The 20,712-nt window shown below is 42.8% G+C and overlaps 1 protein-coding gene across 10 annotated transcripts in view; it reads right to left on the bottom strand.

Annotated features, from left to right (window-relative positions):
- RAPGEF2 (Rap guanine nucleotide exchange factor 2) overlaps positions 1–20,712 on the bottom strand; it is a 211,231-nt gene that overhangs the window by 82,037 nt on the left and 108,482 nt on the right. For 9 of the 10 annotated variants that reach the window (XM_069977841.1, XM_069977847.1, XM_069977844.1 and 6 more), the window contains exons 5-6: positions 2,106–2,181; positions 1,019–1,186 (exon numbers count right to left, since the gene is read on the bottom strand). In XM_069977841.1, the coding sequence (XP_069833942.1) occupies positions 1,019–1,186; positions 2,106–2,181 (244 nt within the window). Of the gene's footprint in view, positions 1–1,018; positions 1,187–2,105; positions 2,182–11,743; positions 12,324–20,712 lie in introns of those variants that run through there. The other variant, XM_069977848.1, reaches the window with a different exon arrangement.

The raw sequence follows: 20,712 nt of genomic DNA on the forward strand, positions 1-20,712 counted from the left end.
CAGTTGCCCCTAGGAACCAATCAGATTCCACCTTTCCTTTTCCTAAGAGTCTTTGAGGAATAAAAGGTGGAATCTGATTGGTTGCTAGGGGCAACTGGGCCAGTTTTACTTTACACCATGTTTGATAAATCTCCCCCAAGTGTATAATATAAGTAACCATTAAGGGATCTATTGTTTTGTGAAATACTCCACAAGCTTGGCTTTCCAGTATTGGGCATCCACACAGTCTATATACACAGTTATCAGTTATATAGATGACAGTCATATAGATGAGTTTAACAGATAAAGCCCAAGTCTACAGCATTTAGAGCATTTTTAGTTAAGTAAAGAAAATTTTATTTCTCAAGTTATAGAACCAGTTTTAAGGGGTAAGGCCAGTATTTACTTTTATGATATGTCAATGGAGCACGTCATAAAAGCCAGTGCAGGGTCATCTTTACCCCCACTGAAATGAAGAACAGGACAGTCTAGGTTTCTAGTTTTATTAGCCCTGAATGAACAGTCAATCACCTATACAATAAAGGAAAGCTACAGAAACCTCAGGTAACAGCATTTCCTTTATGTAATATACACCATTCAGCATGAAGCAGCCATTTAAATAACTGCAGCAGAAATCTACAGAAACCAAAAACATTTTGTTGGTGTTTTTTCCATCTTATAAAAAAAGGGACCAAAATCAATAGATATGCCTTCTGATCTGGAATCCCCACCAGTCCTAGTAGAGCAGCAGCCCAGCCACCTTGCTGTAAAGAGTACCACGGCACAGCCTCAAGTGAGTGAAGCTGTACTGCAGTTTCCCACACAAATCAGTGGCAGAAAGTGCAAGAAAGCAGGGAAAACGTAAAAGGAAACAGTGCTACATGAGTGCTGACTGGTTCTCAGAATGAGAGGTTGGAGTCCCACCAATTAAAGTGACAAAAACCACATAACTTTGGTAAGGTCAGTATGTTAAAAGTGGTCCCCTAGGCTAAATACAGTAAATAAAGAGTGCTTAGAGGATCAGTATGTTATTACTCACTGTGTGGTAGCCTCTTGGCAAAGGCGGTTTGCCAACTGGATAAGGGTCCACCGTATCAATGATTGTTTGCCGCTCTCCTTTCTGGTTGATTTTCCTAAATCTCCGGCGAGACTGCCGATGGGACGCTTGTCTCTGGAAATACTCTTCATTTTCATCCATATAGTCAACCTGAAGTAAACAAAAATAAAGTAGCATATTCTTAGTGTACAAGTAGTAGTAGAAGACAGATTATGCAAGAGACACAATCAGCAGGAAGAACCTCGTTTCTTAAGGTTTAAGATCAAACAAAGCACTTTGTTCTCCCCAAATGTCCAAAACTACAACTCCCAACATACCGTGATAGCTAAAAAGCTGGGAATTCTTGACATACACTAAGAAAATTCCAGAAGAGCACCATCTTGCTCTTTGCCAGCATTGAGTTCTGCACTACTGCTGTTATAGTAGCAAACACTGTACCACACAGAGGCAGACTGAGCACATGGTCATCCAGGACAGTCTGACATTGTGGTAGCCACTCTTATCAGCAATATGGCCGCAGTATCCAAGCCTAATGTTTGATCATTTGTGTATCCTGGTGCTTGCCACTATACAACTGGGTGAAACCTGCTCACCAGCATTATGCCTTGTGATGACTGGTGTCATGTCTTTTTTTTAAATTCATTCCTGATTAACTGCATTCTACATATTAGTGAGGAAATTCATGGGTATGGGATGCTATTAACTTTTTTCTATAATATGGGTATAGTGGCATAAAGGTACCTGCATTTCTATTGTAATGTGCAGATCTTTGGTTATTCCTTCTAGTGATGCCGAATGAGTTAATCCATACACAGCACTAATCTGAACATTTTGTGATTGAAAAGAACAAGGGGCATTGTGAAGGTTTTGCCCTCAGGAAGGAAGTGGTCTGATTACTCCTTCTGGAATGCCAATTTTCTCACACTAGGCCCTAGTCCACACCCATCCCACATTTATTAACTTAATACTGTTCTTATATCCCAGGAAAGATGTATAGATGAGAAAGAAAACAAGCTAGCCTGTGAGTGAACAGTGAGCAGTGTACAAGAAATGCCAAAAGCGGACTTACCACAATCATTTCGGAGGGTTCCAAGACAATGCATTCACAGCCACGCCTGAAGCTTCCAGCAGATCTCTTGCCAAAGCTGTAGATACATCAAACAAAGAACTACATTAGCTGGGAGTAAAGATCATTTCTTCAGGATCTGTTGAATGTGAACAGTTTATTTCTGGACAATTAAGGGCACATGGATCAGTAATAAATATAAGCCAACATGCACAACACTCGTGAGAAACTGCAAGGTCTCCGGATACCAAAGCCATAGCAGCAATCACGGCCCCTGTTCACATGCTCTGTAAGCGCTGCTCAGCACATATCCTGGTGATTGGAGAACTTATTCCCAGAGTAAGATTTCATGGACAGATGTTTGTTCTTTACACACTGGATATTACTGGCATATTGCCAGTCCACTCCAACCAAGGACAAAAAAAGACAATCAACAATGAAATAAGAATAAAAAGCAAATATTATTCATACACAGCAGAGTCTGCATAAACCCCTCATGTAAGGAAAAAATCTATGTAGTTTAGAGCATAAAACAGAGGCGCAACAAAGGAAATTTCTAGCCTTAGGAGTCTGCCCAACCCAAAAGTGACCAATCCCTTACACTCCCATAGTAACATCTATTATTTATTAGCACACCGTCCTCGGAGCCATCATTCACACTACTTGGCAGGAACAAACACTGACTAGTAGCCAGCATTTACACTCTTGAAAGATTTGCAGGACTGGTTTCGAAAGCAGGTCATAAAACATTTTGTGTTAGACCATTTTTTCCCAGTTAACAATCAAGGCCAGTTCTTCTCAATAAAATGTACATGAAGGAACCGAAAGCCTGTCCCACTTATTGTCAAGAGTCCCATCTGTCCCTCAGCATAAACACTATAAAAGTGGAAATCAACATTAAAGCATTACACAATTTACATCATAAAGTGAGGGTAGTGCGAGTGTTCTAGACAAATGCAGAGGTGAGAAGACAGATGGAAGGAACGTGGGATCATTTATTGTGTGTTCTCATGAAATAAAGCTGGGTCGTCAAACAATGACATAAGAAGTCCAAGTTTATTGGAGATGTTCAATTTAGATGATAACTTAATAGCTTTAAAAGACAATCAGTCTCTTATTGTCAATATCTAATCTCAAGACGACGTATGGATGGGATGCTAATGGGGAGTTTTTTTCCCCATCAGTTGTTCCAGTAACGTCATTTTGACTATTCTGATAGGGATGGATTATGGGGTTAGCCAAAAAGGATACCCGGATGTCAAAGTCACAAAGAAGATCAAGCAGTGAGCAGTCAGGCGATGCTTCAGAAGCTTTTTGACAGAAAGAGGCCACCCAGCCCTCAAGGAATTATTACCAAGTTGTAGGCTTTCAATAACCACCCAGTCATTCCAGGTAAGAAAAGTGGGGAGATTTTATACATATGTAATAGGCAAAATGTTTTATGAATATTTTATTCATACAGATTTATATCTAGTGTATATTTGGTTTATTGCTTGGTCGGTCATATAGCCGGAAAGCCAATGTAAACTGTTTACATGCTGGAGATTAGAAGAATGAATGAAGCCACTGCAAGATCCTGCAGCAGGGTGCTATTGGTAGACACTGTAGAGCCCCAATAAATCATATATTACAATTCATGAGGTCCAGACAGGCCCGGGTGTTCCATATTTAGTGAATTGTCTAGAAATCAATACCAATGGGCTAGGTGGCCCCAAGACACACTACACAGGAACTATAACAACCACAGATTAACTTTGCTTCAACAAAAAAGTCATTTTCGGTGGTCACACAGGTGTGCCTCAGTGCTAACTAGAGCCTGCAAGCTGCATATGCCACACTTCTGCTGGCACAGGCTGGCAAGTCTATAGAAAAGTACACCCACATGCACTCAGGTCTATTGTCCTGATAAAAGCCAGTCCTAAGAATAGCCCTTCACTTCCACATTGATTGATGACTTTCATAGCTTATGTTGATCCACACACAGGACTAAATTTAGCGTTATTAAAACAAATGGCTCCTGTAATCAGGAAAGTGTGACTCCCCGCAGTCGGCACCAGGCATGTGACTTACTGCAGGCCGCCCATTATGCCGGACACATCACAGGTCCAGATTAGCAGGGAAAGCTGATTACTGGATCAAAAACATATTTAGCATGATAAATTAGGTCAGAGCTATCCACAGTGTGAGGCGCATGACAGATACTGCTAAACCTGTGTCAGTAATTCACCCCAATATATCAGATGGGCACACATGACGGCAGGTAATAGATGGCAAAGGTCACAGGGCTCTTTCTGTACAATAGCAATGCATTATAGAGAACTACTTCATGCCATCCTCTAGGACTCTTGTATTCTCTAGTATTGAAAAGAAATGACGGATGATAACATTTCAGCACTGAGACCCAATAAATGGATCTGAGTAACCTGCCAATGACTGGTAATAACGCCAAATCAGGAGAAAGAAAAAGCCTCATTTCCTGGGCAGGGGTACAATTTTGGACCTGGAAAAATGATAACTTTTCTGGGTGGAACGCTTTACTTTTCACATATATGCAAAATAGAGGCAGCGCAGACAGGGCACAAAGCATGCTATTCAGAAAGTGTGAGGGCGTTCAGGGGAAAAAGAAAGGATCGGAAAGCTGAAAGTGTGTCTGTTACTGAATCTGGACAGAATAGCTGAAATAAAAATGCTGAGGAAAACTCCAGCCGTCGCACCACACCATGTTATCCATATGAATCCCTAGATAAAATAGCTGATGTAGAAATGCATAGATGCTTCGCCACACTAATAGTCACTAGATATAAATACAATTATACTTCTGTTTAACTGAGCTGGGACAAAAAAAAAAAATCCTTTTCCTAGATAAGCAACTCTCACGCAATCTATGGTTACCCTTGACAAGAACTCTAAGGTGAAGTCGGCTCTTATTTCTGACGCTTAACTATATGGGTCTTGATTTTTACAGACATGACTAGTGAGCCAAAATAACATTAAAAAATGCATGAGTTCTGCTTTTTAGTGCAGCGCATTGTCCTTGACCTCATTCTGACAAAACGACAGCACCTTCCTCATCAATACATACATTTAACTTTTCGGATGCTTATTCAACCAGAGATCCTCCTAAGTTTTAAAAAAAAACTTTAACAGCTCTTTACTTAAATGGGGTTATCCAGCACTCCAAAATTTTTAACACATTGTTGGCATATTAGTAAACATAACAAACATATTATGCTTACTTCTCCACGCACCAACGGTGTCCCTATGTAGTCGCCAATGTCCTCCACTGTCTGTAAGCTGCTCAGCCAATCACTGACTGAGGCAGACAGCACCACGTCCAGTGATTGGCTGAACAAGCGGTCAGTCTCAAGTTGAGTGACGGCGGCTACAGACAGAGAAGGAAACCAGCAACACTGCATTGTGACATCAGGCGAGCACAAAGAGGTATGCATATTATGTTTGTTATGTTTATTAATATGGCAACAACATTTTAAAAACTCCTGAGCGCTAGATAACCCTTTTTAATACAATGCTTTGGCTTTTACAAGTATGTTCATAGTACTGTTTTTAAACATGTTTGAAAGCAACGTATGAATGACGTCGGCTGATAGTTGCCTTCTATTCCACGGGACAATTATCGGCCGGATACAGGTGACAATCGTTCCGTGGAATAGGGCCTTAGGCTTTATGCACACGTTCAGTATTTCAAATCTGTAGATTTCAAGTCCGCTATCCACCTGTACAATCCGCTAAAAATTATGGATTAAGCATATGTAGTGTATCCGTATTACTGTAAAACCTTTTTTTTCCCCCCAACATGTCAATTATAACTGATTTGTATTATTTTACGGAAATAAGGATGCCAAACAGGTTACAATGTGTAAAAAAAAATAGCGGATTCCATTGATTTCTATGATTTCTATTACGGGACGTGTGAATAAGGCCTAAGGCTGCATTCACACATCTGTAGATTTTGCGGACCTACGGACGGTGAATGCATGCAATGGATTGTTTCCCCGCCCAGCACTATGTATCAATATCATGGGGAGCAGGCAAACTTTAAAATCGCCTGCGGCTCTGTCATTACAGTGCTGCGGCTATTCAAAGAGTTTCCCCGCTGCAGACATGATATTGACACATCATGACGGGCAGGGAAACAATCCATTGCATGCATTCACCATGCATAGGCCCAAAAAATCTACAGATGTGTGAATGCAGCCTAAGGCCGGGTTCACACCCTGTAAGACAGCGGCCGTTCTGTGACACGGCCGTGTCACAGAACGGCCACTGTCTGAAGTTCACCCTGGCCAGTACTGCAGTATTGGCCGGATGAACTTCATTTCTTCTTAATGGGAATGCGGGCATTCCAATTAACCATTGCAGGCAATGTAAAGTGTGGCCAGAGCCGCATTTTACATTGTCTGCACTGTCAACTTTGTGCGGCCGCAACTGAAAGAATAGCAGCCGCACACAAAATTGTGTATACACTCCGGACAAAATTCCATAGAACACAATGTCATTAGATATTTTATATCTAAAATTGCAGCCAGTGCTGCAGACTGCAACAGCCGCCATTAGTCATTGTAAAAGTATGTTGGGTCAACGTGGCACTAGGGTGGTCACAGCAATAAAAGCGGCTTGGATGCGCCATAAAAAGCAATACTGGTTGTCGTTAAGACTTGCCATACATGATCAGTGACAATGGCCGAAGAGGGAAAATATATTTTCTGGGAACAATCTGAGATTTCTTTCCAGAAAATGAGCCTCTTCTTGATTGTCTAAAATGATCATCTGTTGATAAATTAAAAAATTTTCAACCAAATAATCACTTTGGTTGAAATCTTAAAATTTTCATTAATGTTAATCTAATGTGTATAAGTACCTTAAAGGCCCTATTACATGAAGCGATTATCGTCCATACTTGTCTGATTACAAGCCATTCAACGCTGATAATTGTTTGGTGTAATAGAACATGTTAAAGACCACAATCAGCCCGACATGCATGATGTTGGCTGATTGTGGTCTTTCAATGTATTGAAAAATCCTGCCTCTACAATCTAAGGATAATCCGGGAATGCTCCTCCCAACTCGCAGTCTGTGCGTGTAATATCACAGGCAATGAGCGGTAATTTGGCCTGCAAAGAGGTGGTCATAAAGTACAATGAATAGATTGCTGCCTTACAAATGATAACTACACCCATCACTTGGTACTTAGATGATGCCAGTCATATTCTTGATTAACACATACAGTACATGCCAGATAGGAAGGGACAATGACAACAATAACTTCCTCTGACCACAGTCAATATCAGCGCTGGGATGAACATAAAGAAACAAACCTTATACACAAAGGAATCAGGGCACTATATATATATATATATATATAGCTCAAAGCATAAAGACCAACAGTGGTAGACCCCACTGCTTAAAACAGAAAGGGCAAAGGGCAAGTATCTGACCTCTCAGTGAAAAAGAAAGGTCCTACATACTCATGTCCTTTCACCGGGAAATATATTTAACATAAGTTAGTGGCTTTCACTGAGAAAATAGCCTCTGCTAAATGGGAATGACTTCATATGGGCAATAAATGCTAAAGAATTATTTATTATGTAGTATTATTTCACAATACATTTCATATGTTTAGCCTGTGGTATATGGTGGGTATGCTCTGAGACATGCCACTTTATTGCCACTTAGTGGCTTCTGTAGGAATGTATACTGCACAGTCTGCTGCCATCTGCCAAAAGAGCCCCAAAAAGGAGAAAAGCTGCTGCCAGACACTTTTGGTGGCAGCTTACTTCCCTGACAACAAACGCTGACATTTACTAATGTCCGGTCCTTTTCTCCGCCAACAAATGTCAGGGGGCCCTATACACATTTGATGTTCGACTGGTTCGGTCAGCTTAACACTGGGGGCTCTATGAAAGTCTCTTTACATAGGAAGAGGATTAACAGTAAAGATGTCTCCTTTTTATCATGTAAAGGTGACTTTAAAAAAAAAAAAAAAAAAAAAAAAAAAAAATCGCATGATTAAAAAAAGACTAAAACTGGACTTGTCTCTTGGGCACACCCATCAGCTATTCTCTTCCGGTGAGTTGGGGGAAGGGGTTCAAAACAAGGCTTTTTGTCAGGTCAGGTGAAAAGATCAGCAAAGTTGCAGCACGGCACAGTACAAGTACCAGGACTGGTTTCTAGAGCGGACTCATTAGCTTTATTCCTTGGATGAGCTAGGGGAGATTTACAAACAAGTTTTTTGCCATGTGATGTAATATACAAAAGCAAATAGAGCATTCAATTATTTTATCATCATGATTATCAATATTATATCTTACATTCATACCCACTACTCCTAGTCAGCATGAAACAATTAGGCAATGGATGGGTTACTGTATCGGTTAATAAGAATATCCTCAAGTGAACTTTTATAATTTAAACAGGGTGTGCTAGTGTGTATGGAAGGGCCGCTGAATGAGATAGCTTGTTTCTGCAGAGAGCTTGACAAATAGGTCTGCAAGAAATACAACCATATGTGTGTCATTTATAGAGTCCTTCTATGCTGCTTTGCACTCCCACAATTCAGTAAGGAATTTATCAGTAGAACCTCAAAAAAGTAAATTGGATTAAATGGACATTTAATATGCCTTTTATGCCTATGTGCTGATTATAATGCCATTTGTTATAAACCTCCTGATCCTATGTATTTTATCATGACATCAGCCACTATACAATAAAGTGATTTTTTTTTTTTTTTTTTTTAACATCGATTTGGCCGATTTTACTGGAACCAAGCGAGATGGATGTTTTGATAAAAGAAACAGCAGCTATCCATTACAGGAAAGCAATAAGAATGTATGGCCTCACACAGACAGCGCTGGTACAAGATTTCCTGTCCATAGCAGGAAGCAGCTTGGATGCACCATAAAGGTATTTGCTAAAGCTATAAGTACAGGGATGCCAAAGCATTGCATTGTCTAACACGAGAGGGTAGACTGGTTTCCATATCACTATTTTTTCTCAAGGTTAACCAGAGTGAAGATGCCAACAACTAAATTCTTTGGTAGAGAGACAGAAAATGATTCCCCATTGTAATAAGTTACATACTGAACAAACAGCTCAGAAATTCTTTCAAGGACCACTTATGTGATTCACCACAGAAATGTGATACCAACCATTCAATTATTACATAACTGGTTGTGTGGTCATTGGACATGCATGGGGTCTGAAAACATGTGACACTGTAAAAGGGATTCTTTATCACTTTCAAATCAAGATTTTTTTTTCCATTTGACAAGAATAACCCAAGCTTTTAACATGTGTTCCAAACTGAAAGTTGCGTACTCGGTGGCTCAGATTTGGCTGTGATGAACATGAACCTTAAATTTTAGCAGACCAATCCCCCTTCCCTGGATGGGTTATGCAGACTATAAAGAACCATGTCTGAATGTATACAGCCCCTTCTGTCGTCTCACTGATGTAGTATACAATGGTGTCACAGCATGACAGCTGAACAACAGGCTTGATGTCATGCTGTGACATCAAAACCATCTGAAGCTTAAAGAGGTTGTCCGGGAAAAATTAACTTGTCCCCTATCCACAGATTAGAGGACAAGATAGAGATTGCAGGGGTCTGACCTCCGTACCCCTCACAGATCTCTGTATTGAGCACCCGGTTTCTTTTTTATGAACACTGCCGCAGGTACAGCATGTGACCCACAACTATTTATTCCTATGGAGCCGCCTGAAAGAGCTGAGTAAGCACTTTCCGGCGACTCCATAGGAATGAAGAGTGCCACGAGGTCACATGCTCTACCTGCAGCTGTATTCGTAAAGGTGACGAGGGCTCGACATGGAGATCAGCGGGTGTGCGGAGGTCAGATCCAGACAACCCCCGGAAAACCTCTGTAAAAAAAAGGCTTCTTAGTAGGATGAAAACTTGCTGGTACAGGAATTATGGCAGAATAAATGGAGATTTCGGTAATACTAATATCCTTTGTATTTTTTCTTTCTCCAGATAATCCAAGTGATTATACATGCATGGCCTGCCATAGAAGGCTCAAAACTCACATAGGTAACTCCTTACTTAACTCATACAATCCCTAAACAAGACAGAAAAGTTCAGCCCATCCCTCTATGCCTATCGTCGGTGACACAGAACCCTATGGCTTCCCAGTGCCACTTTTACACTGGAGCAGTAACTTATACCTCTGCAGCCCCGCCAGTCCCTAGACTGGCTATCCACTTTCTAGCAAATTCAATTCGAAACATTAAAGGAGAAATTCAGCCAAAATGAAAGTCCAGTACATAAAAATTATAACACACCTTAAATATTATCTAAAACTAGAGGAGAGACTAATAAAGGGGATATAGACAGTAAATATTCAGTAGTGATCATTTCAGCTCCAGTTTACTTGAATAAATGGGGACTGACAGGACAGGATATAAGGAGTCTAACTACTGTATTGGAAAAGTCAACCTGGTGTTCATTTGTGACCCTCCCTGTCTATAAGAGATTATTAGCTCCTTAGCACACACTTCACAGCGACGTGAAGCAGCTGCCCTGCCCTCCTTCCACACAAGACACAACACGCAGCGGGATTAAAGGAAGGTTGGAGCGCCGATAAAGAGTGATTCATAAAGCAAATCCTTTCACTGAGCTGCTCGACTTTCTCAATAGTTTCAGAGCCACAAATTGTCTATACCGTATACATAGTACAATTTATAGGTTCTATGTCTATGCCTTTTAGTCTTACTTATGCACAAGCGCCATAAACTACACATTGTCCTGGCATGGGTTGTTTCTTTTTATTGAAGTCAATGGCATACATAGGCAACCGTATAAGCACAGAGCTCCATACATGTGGGGCCATGTTCAAATATTCTCGACAGGTGTAAGGCCAAAATGTGGTGACAGTCAAGTTTCCACTGAATTCATATACTGGGTATTCTCCAATGCTGTACATAAATGCACTACAGAGTAGTCAGATCAAGAGCCCAGGGGCTTCTGGCATACAGCTTCAGTGGGCAGACATCCAATCCCAGCATGCTCGGCTTCAGTGAGCTGCCATGTTAGCTAGCAGGACCCTGGCACATTTATATTGTACCTGGACATTGTCCCTTTTGGCTGCAAATCTCTGTACTGCCACATGATCAGCAGAGATGTCTTTTCACCTCAGTATCTCCTTTCCATGAAACCAAAAACAAAAACAATGAAATACATCATTATCCATAAGAAATGCATCCCCAGTTCTGGGCCATTATTGTTTAATTTTCTGGGTCACATAACATAATAAAGCTTAATGTAACCAGCACACAACAGTACCTTCAGGCTTGAGGCCTGGGTGCTCCATACTTAATACACCATATGGCCTAGTGTAAGTTATAGATTATATATAGATGCAATTCAAGGATACTTGCTGTAAATTAATAAAGGAGCCCTTCTTTTATATAGGGAATAGCTATGCAAGACGCCACAAGCCCAGGGTCACTTTCTCCTAACTTCCTCTCATATTGCACTATAGTTTTCCTGAAATGGAAATATGCAACAGACCCCAAAGATGGCTAACCTAAAATATAAAGTATATACCAAGTCTTTCCATTCATCCTTGAAATAAGAATAAGAACTGGCACTGTGCTGGTATATTTACCTGTGTATTTGCTCGACAGATGCAGGGTATTTCATTAATCCCTAAAAACTGTTCAAATGAGGGTAGAAATGCGCAGCAAACCTAAATCCAATCCCAGCTATGGGTAAATCCACAGAGAGGTCCCAGCTATGTACATGATCAGGTGCTCAGCCACTGCATACACCTCTCAATCCAGGATGGTGGAAGGCGTCCCACTCCAAAACTTCACCAACAAGTCCCAGAGTAGAGTAGTGGTGGAGTGGCTGGATTTCTCTAGATAACACAACAGTCAAATGATCTCCATCTGAAGAAATATAAAGAGGAACATCAGATGCCGACTCCAACTGCAAGAGGAATCCAATCCAACTCTTTCCTTCATAGCTGTCCAAGCTGGATCCCAGAGAGCGGAGCACTGCCAAGGGAAGAGGCAGCAAGGTCTCCCAGAGATGACGTATCCAGGAACATGGAAGTGGTTCCTTGATTCTCCTTACTTTCTGCAGGAATGCTTAGCCGGCCATAGAGATAATGAAATGTCTCCTCCACACTGTATGCAAATGGTCCCAGAGAGCAGGGCGTAGCTGTGCAGCTGGCTTGGAGCTAGTCAGTTCTGGCTGCCTGTCCTGCACTCCCATTGAGGAAGCAGTGGTGTAATACAGAAGCGGCTGCTGCTACTGGATGTGCTGTCACCACTGCTCCCTTGCTCAGGGCCTCCCATTTCACATTCCTCTTTTGCACGTCAGCTTAAGTCCGGAATGTCACTTCTCAGGCCTGGAATGTAAACTTGTTCATCACCAGTGTTAATGGAATCTGTGAGCCCCCCAACCCCCACCCCCAGCTAGCTCCATCCTCACAGGAATGATGGGAAGGAGGAGGAGGGGGAGAAATCTACTTAGCACTTCTTGTCTGGGAGGAACCTGGGAGACAGCAGAGCTGTTCACACACCTGTGGCAGGAAGTGTTACTGGAGCTGCGATATTACTGGGAGAGTGGTTAACCCTACTCTACCAGGTACTAGTCTGTATTCTACAGCACTACCAGGCTAGAGAAAGCTTTTCTGCTGCTGTCATGCTGCTACCGCAGGCCATGTACTAACAAAAGAGGGACTGCACCACATTAATCATCTGAATCATCTATTCACATGAATGCAAGGTACAATTATAAGGCTATGTTCATACTGTGTGTTTTTAACATGGGTTTTGTTTTTGGTAGGATTGTAGGCTTTATCCACGCCATTTTTTTCTGTCCATAAATCAGGATCCCGATTTACAAATAGAAAAAGGACCCACTGATTTCAATGTGGTCATCCACACATCCGGTTTGGAAACCGATCAGTTTTGAACAGAAGATTTTACTGGATGACACATGGATGCACCACCCATTTTTTACTGATGCATTGCCTAGCAAGCCCTAGGCAGGCTCCACCCCGTGGTCATTTATTACCTGTTTTTGCAGAATGACACAAACTGATGCAAAACTGAAGCCTCACTAAGGGTTTGTCAAGTCCATCACTGACCCGGATCCACAACAGATAATAGGCACCACAGGAATACAATGTGGTTCCTATCCTGCAACAAGTCTACTCTACTGTGGTCAAGCTTCAGGCAACATGGCTGCCATGCCCACTACCCCTGGCACTTCACGAGTGGCAAAAAAGTGTTGTTTAAAGGAGGAGTCCAGAATTATGCTGCGTTTACACAGAACGATTATCGTGCAAATTTGCACGATAACGATCAAATTCGAACGATAATCGTACGTGTAAACGCAACGAACGGTCGCAAAAAATTCGCAGATCGTTCCGAGTAAACAGTCGTTCGACTATTTTACCTATGTGCGAGATAGGCTTAAGCGAATTTTCTGTACGATATATCGTTCCGTCTAAACGCTGATCGTTATAAAAGAAAAATATTTACTTCGAAGTCGTTAATCGTACGATCGGGCGAATTATCGTTCCGTGTAAATGTAGCATTAGGAAAGCATATCAACTTATTTCCAAAAGAGTGCCACACCTGTCCTCAGGATGTGTGTGGTATTACGACGAGGGCCTATTCACGTCAATAGAACAAAGTTGTAATACCACACACAAGTTGAAGACAAGAGTTGTGCTGTTTCTGGAAGAAAGCAGGGGTGTTTTTCTGACCCTACATAATTACTTTTTTAATACAACTCCACTGATAAAGATGACCCTTTGTACCTCATATTTTCTAAAGGTCACTTCCAAGAGTCTTATACATGTACTCTGTTCCCATTTGAGACCTGAAAATGCAGACAGAATGGGGACCCATAAACACATCCATAAGTGTAACAGATGTGTTGGGGCCATGATCCATGCTGGGAAAAAAAAAAAAAAATGGGCAAGCCATTGTGCGAAACTGACCACCGATTCCTAAAGAATGGGTCCCTGCAATAGTGGACGGTTACAGATACACACGCATAGTTCAATACGTTGTAATAGGTCCGCTGCTACAGAAGGCACTACGGATGTGTGAATAGCACAACAGCACTCGTTTAGCCAAAGGCAACTGATGATTTTTTCTTTTAAATGATTTTTTGCATTTAGACAAGAGGATAAATCGATGAAAAGTCATTGATGTGATCATAATTACTGTTCTATAGGAAAATTCGTAATTGCTAAAGATGAGCGAACCTCGAGCATGCTAGAGTCCATCCGAACCCAATCGTTCGGTATTTGATTAGCGGTGGCTGCTGAAGTTGGATAAAGCTCTAAGGTTGTCTGGAAAACATGGATACAGCCAATGACTATATCCATGTTTTCCACATAGCCTTAGGGCTTTATCCAAGTTCAGCAGCCACAGTTGGATAAAGCCCTAAGGCTATGTGGAAAACATGGATATAGTCATTGGCTGTATCTATGTTTTCCAGACAACCTTAGAGCTTTATCCAACTTCAGCAGCCCCAGCTAATCAAATGCCGAACGATCGGGTTCAGATGGACTCGAGCATGCTTGAGGTTCGCTCATCTCTAGTAATTGCGCTTGCATCTATGTATTTTAAATGACAAGTGTTTGAGAGCTATTAAGATTTTGAGGTCAGCTCAAAAGATGTGATCGACACAAATTTTTTGTTCGTAGTTTGATTGTTGCCGTGTTTACATAAGAGGATTATCGCTTAAATTCACACGATTTTTTACATGATAGCCAGTTAGGGTAAAAGGCCCTTTAGTCAATGCCCTTTAGTCTATTAGCTCTAATCCAAGTCTGTATGTTACATCTCCATTTAAACTTAGGGAAGCACAAGCGTCACACATCTCAATACAATACCTGGCCCCTTTTACCACCCACAGCCCCTGGCCCGGAGCATACATTGCCTGCTCTGCACCACGGCTGTGTGTGAGGCGGTCACAGCCATCAGTGCTGCCGTTTACTGATTGGCTTATGGGGAGCAAGGGGAGTCGGGAGCCTCACATACAGCCGTGGCGCAGAGCAGGCAATGTATTCTCCGGGCCAGGGGCTGTGGGTGGTAAAAGGGGCCGGGTCACATACTGGCAGCAGAATGAAAATTCCGCTGCGGGTATGTGACCCATTCAACTTCACACTACCAAACTTGCAGCGTGAAATCTGCTGCGGATGCGGTACGTGTGAAGCAACCCTAAACTTGCAGCTCTGTGTCAAATTGGCATGGCCTAGAGTGTCTATTCCCTAGGCTTGCACTGCCTCTCCATCCCTCCTTCCCACCCTCTTCATCATTAGGAACGCCCCAAGAACAATTTCTAATATTCATCATCTGTGTGAACACTGCACATGAGCTGGATCGTTAAGGCACCTATGCAGTGTTCAGGTGATGAATAGGAAAAATCCTGCCGTGGCCTTTCCTAGTGGAGGAGGGATGGAGGGGTGTTGCAATCCTAGAGCATACACACGCCAATTTGACAAAGGGCTGCAAGATTAAAGTGACTGTACCATCAAGCCTGGGCTGAAGCACTGGAGGCCCTCCATGACGTGACTCCACTAGAATCAATGGAACCCTATCATAGAGGGGCTAGGGTTTCCTCCCACTAAGGGTGGGTCGGCCCACCTCCAGTGCTTCAGCCTGGGCCTGGTGGTACAGTCACTTTAAAAATTTGTTTTTTATGACAATAACTGCATCACCTGGCGAATGGACACCAGGACAGATCTTGCATTAAAAGCAGCTATCCGAAGGTACAATCGGTTTGGGGAGGGCAGATTGTGGGTACAGAGTTGCTTTAAGCACTTGTTAAGCTTATAAAACTAAAAAACTTCACTAATTTGATGCCAATGTATCCATACTGGAAGTGGCTGCCTTATTAATACTACACAGACTACATCCTGCCACCGTTACCTACCTGAGTGACACTGTTGTGCCTTATTGCTTGCCATATTGTGCTCAACAGTGAGGTGTGGCATTATGTAACACAGATGGGAGATAACATGAAACCTGAGCCATCCGGACAACGAGCCAAGCACCTCTATGCATAACATTCCCTATATATCTGATAACCAGATCCTCATGCAGGGACAGGTCTAGCCATATGCAACCCCAACCATTATCTGTGTGACACACAATTGTAGGCCTTAACACACTAATAGGACACTGATAAGGCATTTGTCAACAAAAATACCTGTGCAAAACACACAAATATAGGTACTATGGCCTGCACTAGCACCTATTGTTATCTGTATTTACTGCTCCCTGCAGTGCCTTTCAATGCATCCATGTAGACAGAACACACACTGTATATCTACTGCATATAATGTCCCCTCTTGGCAGGAGCAATAACATTCACAGTGGTGCCATTTCAGTTGCTTGTAAATTTGCATTAGAAATCTATATTGAATCTTGAAGATTGTATTTTGCTGTCTTCACAGCAACAAAATCCAGACGTTACAGCAGGTAAGCAAAATGGTGAAAAGTTGGATTTACCATGATTTTTTTTTATTTTACTTTACTCTTATGTCTTGATACTGCTGTGGGTAGTAATGTAATGTGAATCATGTAACTCAGCTGTGGTGCACTACAATCCATGCAATGTCACATGACAATTTTTAGATGTGCAACCCACCTTACAGCCAAAATCGCTATCTAGCCCTAGCCTTTAGGCTGTGTTACCTCATTTGCATTTTAATGTGATTTTGCAGCAATTTCAGCAAAATTGCCCATTATGCAGCAACTGTGCTAAGTGCATACACAATTTCACTGAAACTGCTGTAAAAATGCATCACAATATGTGAACACAGCCTTCGGGTAACATCACACACACAATAGTGACTGAAAACCTGTCCATAACAGATCTGCTGCATATGAATATACCCTAAGATCTATATATCTGCTGTCAGAAATGGAAGTGGATGTCATCTAAGGAAATCAGGTTCCTAATTTATGCAACATGGATTCTAAAGCCAGGTCAGGGGGAAAAAAAACATCTGCACCCGATGAATTATGGTTGGTATTCCCACTGAAAAAAAGGGGAGCAGATTTTATCTCACCCCGCCCCCCAACCTTTTCGATCAGGCATGATACTCTGTCACATGTAACCTGACCTCTATGGCCAGATCATATGAGGGGTCAGACCGCTGCTTTTCACAAGGTCATATACTTTAATTTGGCCATATATAAAGACAGATTCATCATAAATATTTAGCCGGTAGATATCTGACCCCTGGGATCTTCAGCCATTCAGATAATAGAGGTTCTGTCTCCTGTATACATCAGTGCTTATGTAAACACAGACAGAACAAGCCTTGTTCCACTTGCATATTCTTCTCATTCTCAGTTTAGTATTTCCATGTGACTGGGGTCTTATGTAAGAGAAGACCGCTCTGTTCACGTCCTGCTCCTGGTAAACATCAGCATAGCCTACTGCCCTTTCCAATACAGTATGTAAAAATGTATGCCAGCCTACTGGAGGCCAAAAGGGAACTGTTTTGCTCTTTGCAGAGGCAATAGAGACCTGTGACTGCACCAGGACCCTTCCTAACATGCTTGCATAGTGCAATGTGAACAGAGTCTTACATGCAAAACCATAGTGTGACTTACACAGCCTTACACAGCGCCCAATATTAGTATGTTAAAAGAAGGTAAGGACCACCTGAGAAAAATAATCTCCTCCTTCCCTGGGTCATCAAGTAGGTTTATTGTCGCAAAGCATATAAAGCTGTGAGGCTGCTCCATCCACAGCAGCCCTCTATGCAGAAGGCCCCTCTGTTATGCAGAATCCACATCCCCGGTACAACCATATTACATATTTTTCTGTTTTCATTGTGTTAGGTAAGGGTTTAGTCAAAAGGTGCCCATACACATTAGAAGTACATAGTATGTGTTAGATAAACCTAAGACTTTCTACATGCAAAAACAGGCCTAAGGACCACTTTTGGTCTCATAGCATTGGGTTCATCACTTCTGCTTTACAGACTTAAGGCCCTATTCCACGGGTCGTTTAGAGGAGCAATATCGTTCGTATTCGGCCGATATCGGCCGCTACGAACGATATTCGTCCCGTGGAATAGAGTGCAACAATCAGCCGACATCGTTCATGTCGGCTGATCGTTGCAGTCGCTTGTTTTTCAACATGTTGAAAAACAAGCGACTGATATAGCAGCGATCTGCTGCCGTCGCTCCGTTGAATAGGAGCATCGGCAGCAGGCGCTGCTATATCCTATGGGCTGCCCGGACGATCAGCAATCCCCCGGGCAGCCCCCCCAGCAGCTCCCCGCCGCCCCTCCCGCACTCACCCGCTCGCTGACGCCGCGTTGAATAGCGGCGGCAGCGAGCGGGGAACGAGGAGCAAACGAGCGCTAATAGCGCTCGTTTGCTGCTCCAAACGACTCGTGGAATAGGGGCATAAGGGGACCCTTCTTATAGTAATGGGATTTCCAAAGTTGACAAGTAGTTTAACGATTGTCATCCACATTACATATCGGTCAGTTGAATTCTCATCATGTGTGATCTGTTAACTCGGGATTGAGCCAAGGACCTTTAGGGTGGTATTACACGGGCGGATGGGGGCCCGATAATACCTGTAAACGAGCAGCGATCTGCTAGATCGTTGCTCGTTTACTTGGCTTATTACACGGCCCGATAATCGTTAAACAAGGGCTGCAGGGACATCGTTACCGATGTCCTTGCAGCCTTTGTTTAAACTGTATACATACCTAATCTATGGTCCAGGGTTCCTCTTCTTCTTAACTTCTCCCCGGGTCTGCGCACTTCAGCTTCACAGCGGCTTGTCTCTGCTGACAGGCCAATCACTAATCGCTAATAGCGCTCGTTTGCTCCTCCAAACGACTCGTGTAATAGGGGCATTAGAGTAATCTGATCATGAAGTGCTCTATAGCTGGGACCATCAGCATCTGCCTGTGACCTGTGGTATGAACTACTGAAAAAACATAACTCTGCAATCCAAACTTTAATAACAGGCAAAAAGTAACTTTCAGCAAGTCAGAATGTTTTTTTTAGTTTGTTTTTATATGCAGCATTTCCAGGGTGAAGAAAACAATGATACTAGTGTGGAGTGGGTGAACATAACTGTCCTAACCAGTTCTTCCCACTTGCCTTCATCAGGGAAGGGTAGAAGCGTTGCTGTGGAAGAGTAAAGTCTTTGCACACCTGAGTGGACATGGTTACTTTTATCTTTTTTAACTTTTATCTTTTTTAACAGTTTTTTAGTCACAGGAATTTCTGCAACAAGAGTGCTACCTGTGAATATACCCAAAGTCTTGTGTATTGGCACGTATAAGCTTACTCTTCATCAGTCTCCTGGAAGGCGTGCAGCATTGTACAATTGCTATAATAACTCCTAATAACTCGGTGATACCTCTGCCTTATAGGTGAAGACAAATATGGAATGTGTAAAGACCAGGATGAGCTACAGACCCCATCCTCTTCATGTATTGTTCAGCACAGAAGAATAGGCCTGTTTTGCACTAGCTGATTATCTGTATGACATGTAAATACAATAAATAATGGAAACAAGATTCCCCATTAACCGACACAGGCAACAATGAAAACGAAGGAGGGTGTTAGTTTATTGGTCTGTACCCCACACATGCGCATACAAGTGATTTGGGAGGGGTGGGCCAGAGAAACCATACAACCATCCTTTTATTTTACTTGTAAGTAGATGATGGCTCATTGATGAACACTGTTCATCATATTCACAAATGTTTAGGGGGAAAAACAAACAAACATACTAGTTACTGATCACATAGCCACTGAGTAATACCATACAGAGTGTGGCTTCTCCTGTGAACCTAATGCAGGGGTGGGGAACCTCCGGCCCGCGGGCCGCATCCGGCCCCTGAGACCTCCCGATGCGGCCCGCGGCCCGCAGCTCCCCTGTAATGCGCGCTGCTCTGGAGGAGGAAGGAGCCGGCGCACACAGCATCCTCCTGTGTCTATGCCGGCTTCTTCCCCAGCAGAGCAGCGCGTCTTCAGTCTCCTGCGGGCCGTGCGCGATGACGTCATTTCATCGCGCGCCGCCTGCAGGAGAAGACCGGCACAGAGGACCTGGGACATGAGGACGTGGGAGAGAAGAGGACCTGGTCAGCGTGGGAACGGAGGTAAGGTGAGTGGGATGTTTATTTTTTTTATTTGGGGGTTAAATAGGCTACCAGGGACATGACAGATGGGGGTTAACTAGTCCACCAGGGACATGACTGATGGGGGTTAACTAGTCCACCAGGGACATGACTGATGGGGGTTAACTAGTCCACCAGGGACATGACTGATGGGGGTTAACTAGTCCACCAGGGACATGACTGATGGGGGTTAACTAGTCCACCAGGGACATGCCTGATGGGGGTTAACTAGTCCACCAGGGACATGACTGATGGGGGTTAACTAGTCCACCAGGGACATGACTGATGGGGGTTAACTAGTCCACCAGGGACATGACTGATGGGGGTTAACTAGTCCACCAGGGACATGACTGATGGGGGTTATTTAGGCTACCAGGGACATGACTGATGGGGGTTATTTAGGCTACCAGGGACATGACTGATGGGGGTTATTTAGTCCA

The sequence above is a fragment of the Dendropsophus ebraccatus genome, chromosome 7 (assembly GCF_027789765.1).
Source record: "Dendropsophus ebraccatus isolate aDenEbr1 chromosome 7, aDenEbr1.pat, whole genome shotgun sequence".
Taxonomy (NCBI): domain Eukaryota; kingdom Metazoa; phylum Chordata; class Amphibia; order Anura; family Hylidae; genus Dendropsophus; species Dendropsophus ebraccatus.